At 29.9% G+C, this 7,264-nt stretch overlaps 1 protein-coding gene across 1 annotated transcript; it reads left to right on the top strand.

Moving 5' to 3' along the window:
• The first annotated feature begins 4,968 nt into the window (after positions 1–4,968).
• LOC114193856 (transcription repressor MYB4-like) lies at positions 4,969–6,470 on the top strand. Its single transcript, XM_028083816.2, has 3 exons — positions 4,969–5,246; positions 5,384–5,513; positions 5,608–6,470. Exons 1-3 carry the CDS (start codon positions 5,117–5,119, stop codon positions 6,008–6,010), a joined length of 663 nt encoding a protein of 220 aa, XP_027939617.1. The 5' UTR covers positions 4,969–5,116; the 3' UTR covers positions 6,011–6,470.
• The last annotated feature ends 794 nt before the right edge of the window (positions 6,471–7,264 follow it).

Here is a 7,264-nt window from a genome sequence, read left to right as displayed (position 1 = left end):
AGCTGTGAGTATTGTACAAAGTAAGTGAAAATATACTCACGATAATCGATTAGGTAAATTGCTAATCGAATTAGTGACAGCAAAAACCTTTGTATAAAAGCTGTTTTGGAATCTGTTTTGGGAAAGGAAAAATCAGAAAGATCACGCAGTTTTCATCTGAGATAGAGCCATCTGAGAGACACAAAGTTTCAGAAGATTCTGCAAGATCACTCAAGTGCAGATCCAAGAAGAATTGATGGTTGATTCTACCATGATGGATCTTGCTTGAATCAAGGAGCATCAAGTCAAATCTGCACAACTTAGGTGTATTCGTTTCTTGTTTTGTTTTCTGTATTTTTTATTACAGTTGCTTCAGTGTTTGAAGTGTGGACCTAGGTGCAATTGTGTGGATGCATTGCTCCTAGGGGGAGTTCTTGATTGTTGAATCAAGTTCTTGGGTTTTGGGGGTTAGAATTACATAGGTGTGTTTGTAATTCTTGGATCCTTTCTGTTTAGTGGAATCCTCCTAAGTGTGTTACTTAGGAGAAGACTGGATGTAGATTCGCATTGAATCGAACCAGTATAAATTGTGTGTCTTGATTTTTTCTTCTCTCTCTTAATCTTTCTTGATTGATTTAAACAGTCCATTAACCCAGAACTGCGAAATTGATTAATTGAGTTTTAAACCTTAAAGACTCCTTCAAGATTCACATTAAGTAAGTGAAAAACTCATTAATCAATTCAGATCCCTTTGTGGTTAAGAGTATTAGACAGATTTGATTTTAACATAACTCTTATATTACTAATGGATATTTTGTTGAAAGAATTGACTCGAGAGACAAACAAAATTAATGAAATTCGAGTTCAATTTACATAAGAGACTAACGCTTTCTTCGATCTAAAATCTCAAAGATAATGAGTTTATAAATCTTTTACATGATATCTTATTCAATTTTTTCATTTCTATTTGATACGAGACTTAAACTTCCAGTTAGATTTTGAACAAAAGTTCTCGATAATTAACTTAACTAATGACCTGGACAAAATTACGTGGTGATATCTTTCTATAACTACTCATATAAGTTTATGAAGAAAATATTAAATGAAAGTTAACATATTTGTTATGTGCTATGTGCTGAACCCAAACTTTGACATTTGTAGAAGCATTTTCTGTAAGTGTGTTGGTGTTTGTGTAGGGTGTTGCAAATGGCAGAAAATAGGATAGCTACATAAAAAAGTAGTTTGTGTTAAAGTTACTAAAATTTTTGATGCAGACGTGGTTTAAGTGAGATGTGGGTGGATTAGAAGTAGGTGACATGAGTCCTCCTATTTCCTCCTTTTAACCACTTCACACGTGTCAGGAATGTTCGCAGGAAAGTCAAACCATGCTACAACCTACACATCTTTTTATACTTTTTTTGGACTAAGATTTTAGATTTTGGAACTACCCTAAAACATCTCCAAAACATAAAAATAAATAAATCAAAATACTCTTTTATTTATAACAATTACAAAATTTGGCAGATAAAAAAATTATATATATAGTTTTAAACTATTTAAATTTTCAGCCACAGACAAATTTTAAAATTAGAGTTTCGACATTATCATAATTTTCACATTATGTTAAACGGAAACCATAGATTCATAAATATTTCATTTTATTAAAAACATGAATAGAAATTTTATGTTGTTACGAGCTCTGGTCCATTTTAGAGAATTAAAAAAAAAAATATTTAAGGGCTAATTATGTTTTTAAATGATGATGAATTTTTTATATTTTATATAGGGATGTCATTCAAGACATATTATATATATGTATAAACTTTAAAGTAAGATAATGAATTTATAGATTTTTATTCTTATAGAGTATTTAATTTTATTTTTTTACTGAAGATAAACTTTGATTCACTTAGACTATTTTTAATAATTGAATTAAAAAAATTATATTTGTTTATTTTTAAAATTTTAAAAATAAAATATATTAAATTTAGAATATGAAAAAATTTTAATTTGGCGTCATCTGGTAGTATTAATTTTGACGTGTTAGAAGTGAATGGTTGATCGAAGGAATAATTAATAAGGTGAAAATTTGGTGGTAGAAATGAGGATGACTCTTCACCACAAAGCAGAAAAGCGATTTTGATATTTAATCTGAATCCATTTTTAACAGAGTAAAACTAAGACCGTTAGACGTTGAACTGCGACTAACCTACCGGTCCAAATATATTAAGCTTTAACGCATTCAAGATAAAATACCAAAAAAATAAATTTAACTCCTTTCTTTTTCTTCTTTTTCTTACCCTTTATTTTTAATTTTCTAATTTTTTTTGAACAATATGAATTTTATATTTAGCATGAAAACCAGAGCTGATATTCGTCAATATATTACTGTAAAACATTCATATAAAAAAATAATTTAAAAATTAAGCATGGAAAACTAATAATGACACATAATGCACAAAAAATAAGAGGAATTTATTACTTAAAGTATGGCAATATAATCATGAATTGCATTTTTTAAAATATATATAGAATAGAAAAGGCAATCTATTAATGTTTTATTTTTCTTCTTGATCGAACAAATTTTTGTACACAGTGAGATCAAATACAAGTTCTCCACCATGTTACTTAAATTTCCATTGTGTGAATGCAATCCTTCCTATCCATTTTAACATACAATATGACTAAAAGTGTAATAAAAAATATTATTACAAAAAACAATTTCATTTCAAATAAAATTACAACTCTTTAAAATTTAATTACATATTTTTGAAATATTTTCATTTTAGGAAAATAATTTATTACTGTGATTATATTAAAGTAACTATAATTATATATAATATTTAACATTGCTAATTAATATAAAGTCCAAATCTTTCAAAAATGCATAAGCATGCTATTTCATATCAACATTATCAAAATTAATATTGAAATAATATAATAAGCAGTATTTCATGTGAAGTTTAATTGTTATCAAATACAATTAAGTTAGATAAATTGAATTATATCCGGTCAATGATTATTGTATTGAAGTTTTAACATTCTTTACCTCTCTCATCATAGATAATAAGTCTGTATTATATGTGAACTGGGTTGAACAATTAAATAACTATAGAACAATTGATTGAGTCATTAAATTCATATAAATCAATTAGGAGATGAATTACTTAGTGAAATTTTAACCAAGTTTTTGATTTACAAGGGGCGATGAATTATGCATAGGTATTAATATATATTATATAATGAAAAAAAATGACTCTGACATATTTTTATACTCATTTAATACATTATTTTTTACTTTTCCATTAAAAAAACATGTCAAATGAGTGAAAGTGTGTCAATCTAATATTCTCCATGTATAATTGGAGAAATATGAAAAGAAAAATATTTTTTAACTACTAAATTTTGATAACTTTTTTTTACAACTTTAGGTGTTATTTTTTAAGTGGTTTTTTATTTCTTCTTTTTCTCATTCTCATTATTTAAAAACCACTTAAAAAATAACACCTCATATTTTCAAAGAAAGTTATCAAAATTTAGTAGTTCAGTATGATTGTGCATCTGAAAATCTTATTCTTTTTCGACCGTGTAAATGGTTTCGTTAAATGTGCATGAACCACAGCAATGAAACAGAAAGTAATTATTCTTAAATGATTGTTGCTGCCCTAGTTAATGTCCCGACAAGAGTCAAACAAATTAAGGTGCATCCCCCGTGACTGAATAGACAATTTTAGTGTTCATTCTGTTTGATTAATGTTGGACCAAGTTGGAAAAAGCATTCTGGTGTAATCTTTTTGAAAAATTAGAAGTGGGTAGATCTGAAAAAAAATGTACGGAAATAACTAAGTCGCCTTAACTTCTAACGATTTTACCAAGAAGAAATTTTAAGTTGATGTCATGTTAATGTGATACGAATTTAGTTCATCACATTTTAGTATAACTTAAGAAATGTGATAAATTAAAGTTGTATTATCTTGATATCACTGTAATTTTAAACATGTTTTTTGAACTAAAGTCGTATTACATTATTACAACTTGTTTGAGTGAATTGGACTCATCCTGGCACAATTGTGGTTTTGCCTAACCAAGCTACTTATGTCTATCTATATATGTGATTATGCATGAGAGTGTTTAATTATCTTATAAGTTTATGATAATATAAGTATTATGAGAAGTGCAGATGCGACTTGTTGTTGAGGTAGCTTGTTATATAGATATACCGAGTTAGGTATAAGTCGATGATTCATGATTGCAGCACGATAAACCTGTTTGTTCTTATATATATATTTTGGTTATAACTAAACAACTTCGTTTCCGTGTCTACCATGGTGTTCATATCACTCACGCTGTGTGGTTGGAGACATCAACTTCTTCATCACTTTCTCTCCCATCACATGCATCTCATTAATACGTATAAATCTGCTCTTCATCTCACTCACTTTTTTTCAACCCAACTTACATTTATACTTTCTTTTTACCAAGAAAGAGACAAGTCTATATGAAGTGAATGAATAAATTACTGTCAAAGTATATTCCAACTCAATTATCAGTTTCAACATTAATTTTAATACACAACTCGGTCTAAATCTCAACTTACAAAGGATTAAGAAGATTGGTTTAGATTTTGGATGTGAAGAAGGATATGGTCTTGTGCGGTTATATCTGTCTTTTTCCAAAATTTGGAATATCATGCGTTACTTTCTCCAAATAAAAGCTATTACAGACACCAGAGTTTTTTGTATATGAGTACGAAAATTGTGAATCAGACCCAATAACCACCATTTTATATAGTGTGTAAATGTTTAAGATTCATGACAAAGACATTTACTTAACGGTAAGCAATGGAATGCTAAGAACACCTAAGGTCAAATGCATGCCCTTAAACTATCATATATCACCAAAACATAAAAGTTCAAACAAAAACAACAACACATTTCACACTAAGTTATAATAACCATTCACCAACACCACCAACAACAACACAGCAAAACCACCAGTCCAAGTCCACACTTCATCCTCTCTCCTTTACAAATATATATCCATCTACCCTCTCTTCTGCCATTTGTCAGACCTTCCACTTCCTTCCTTTTTATTTTTCTCTCTCATCACAACCACAACCACAACAAAGAAACCAACTATGCGAAAACCTTGTTGTGACAAAGAAAACATCAATAAAGGAGCATGGTCTAAGCAAGAAGATCAAAAGCTCATTGACTACATCAGAGTTCATGGTGAAGGTTGTTGGCGTTCCATTCCCAAAGCTGCTGGTTAGTGTTTATGAATGAATGATTTTAAGCCATAAAGAAGAAAGAGTTTCATTCATTCATTCAACTATGGTATCAGTAAAAGAATTTCTTACAGTACTATTTTTGTAACCATTTGTCGTTCAACATATTATATATAGGGTTGCATCGTTGTGGCAAAAGCTGCAGACTGAGATGGTTAAACTACTTACGACCAGACATCAAACGTGGAATCTTTGCTGAAGATGAAGAAGATCTTATCATCAAACTCCATGCCCTCCTTGGTAACAGGTAATCAAAATTTAATAAGAACTTTTTCATATCAGAATCCATAATCTTGATAGAGAATTCATTTTAATTTGGATGCATATGTTTGAAAACATAGGTGGTCACTCATTGCTGGAAGATTGCCAGGAAGAACAGACAATGAGGTGAAGAACTATTGGAATTCTCACATCCGCAGAAAACTGATAAAGATGGGGATTGATCCAAACAACCATAAGCCACACCAAAGCTTTTCTCGTCCTCATGCTTCTTCTGCTGAGGGGGCATCAACATCCGAATCCATGAACAAAGGCCACAATAAAGTTCCCATCTTTAAATCCCCACTTGCTGCCACTCATCACAGGATTTCCTTCACAGAACAAGAATCAGCAATTATTTCGTCACCCTCTTTGAATCTTGACCTAACAATTGCTTTACCTTCTTCCCTGATTGGTGCTTTGGAAGAAGACACGCCAGTACAAAATTCCGAGTCCACCAACACACAAATAGATCTCAACTGTTAGCACATGTTGCCAACTCATTATATATACCAGTAGTAGTAGTGCATGTTTGTTACAGTATATAATTTTGAAAAAATAATCATTTTTTAAAAGCACTTAAAAAGAAGCTTTAAGATTTTATTATCTTTTTAAAATATGTTCTCTTTAATACACCAAATGCACTACAATTATACTATAGTACACTAGACAAGGAAATCTTAGGGAAGATTATTGGAGGATTTAACATGAGTTTTATATTTCATGTAATTGCAAGTGTCCTTTGTATATTTTGATGACCTAAACTATGTTCGTCTGCATGTTCCTGCAACATAAATAATACGAGAAAAATAACATGCAAATTGTCATTGAGTTTTAGTTTTTTTTCGGGAGTTGAATTCGAATTGTTCATATATGGCCAAAGCAAAAAATAATGAAGAATCAAGTTATCTAAATGAATGCAATATTTCAATTATGATGAGAGTTAAGTGTTCGGTACAATTTCCATTCAGTTTCCAAGTGAATGCTATCTTAAGAGTGGTGGTTGCAGCTACCAGAACACTCATGCAAAAGCTGTCTGACAGTAGTACTAGATATTCTACAAATGGACCAAGCTTCTAGCTATGGTTATTTTTGGAGTGTAAAATTTGAAAAAAAAAAAAGAAGAAGAGTAACAAACTCTGAAGTTAATTCGAATAAAGAAATATTTTGACTTTTCTCTTTCGATCTTCTTTTAACCAAAATATAGTTTTCTAATAAATAAACTAATAGGTGATAAGTATCAACTTTTAACAACTACATAAAGTATTTTTTTTATTAAAAAATGTTGATGGAAAATGAAAAGTATATGTAAGAGATAGTATATTATATATATAGAAAGTCCTCATGAATTATAAAGGACTGTGAAGTCAAACTAAGATGAAGACCTAACCTTCTGTGAGGCATAACTTTTGCTAAATCTACTTGTTCTTCCTTAAAGACAAATCCATTTCTGAGACCAAGTAGACCAAACAACCACCGATATGAGGATGAACATTAAAAACTTGTTAAAGTAATTTATTGTGCTTAAAGTTAGTTCGTGTTCGTATTTTCGTGCTTTTTGTTTCTTGTCCATTATGCAGAAGTTACTGGTGCAAGCAAAAGGGATAGTCACACTGAACATCTTCTTTTGATGAGGCAAGACCTTTTTCGTGCATTAACGTTTCTAAAGTTAGTTCTGCAGTATATATATATAAAAACACAAGTAAAGAATCTAATTAATCTATATTTATAGCAACAATC

The sequence above is a fragment of the Vigna unguiculata genome, chromosome 8 (genome assembly GCF_037176805.1).
Source record: "Vigna unguiculata cultivar grain cowpea cultivar isolate G323 ecotype 2 chromosome 8, ASM3717680v1, whole genome shotgun sequence".
NCBI lineage: Eukaryota > Viridiplantae > Streptophyta > Magnoliopsida > Fabales > Fabaceae > Vigna > Vigna unguiculata.
Note: the sequence above shows the minus strand (reverse complement) of the source record. Positions and strands in the feature narration are given on the sequence as shown.

Coding starts and splice junctions, on each gene's coding strand:
- LOC114193856 (XM_028083816.2), top strand. CDS start 5,117: ATGCGAAAACCTTGTTGTGACAAAGAAAACATCAATAAAGGAGCATGG. Junction 5,247..5,383: donor TTCCATTCCCAAAGCTGCTG/GTTAGTGTTTAT, acceptor TATTATATATAG/GGTTGCATCGTTGTGGCAAA. Junction 5,514..5,607: donor CATGCCCTCCTTGGTAACAG/GTAATCAAAATT, acceptor TTGAAAACATAG/GTGGTCACTCATTGCTGGAA.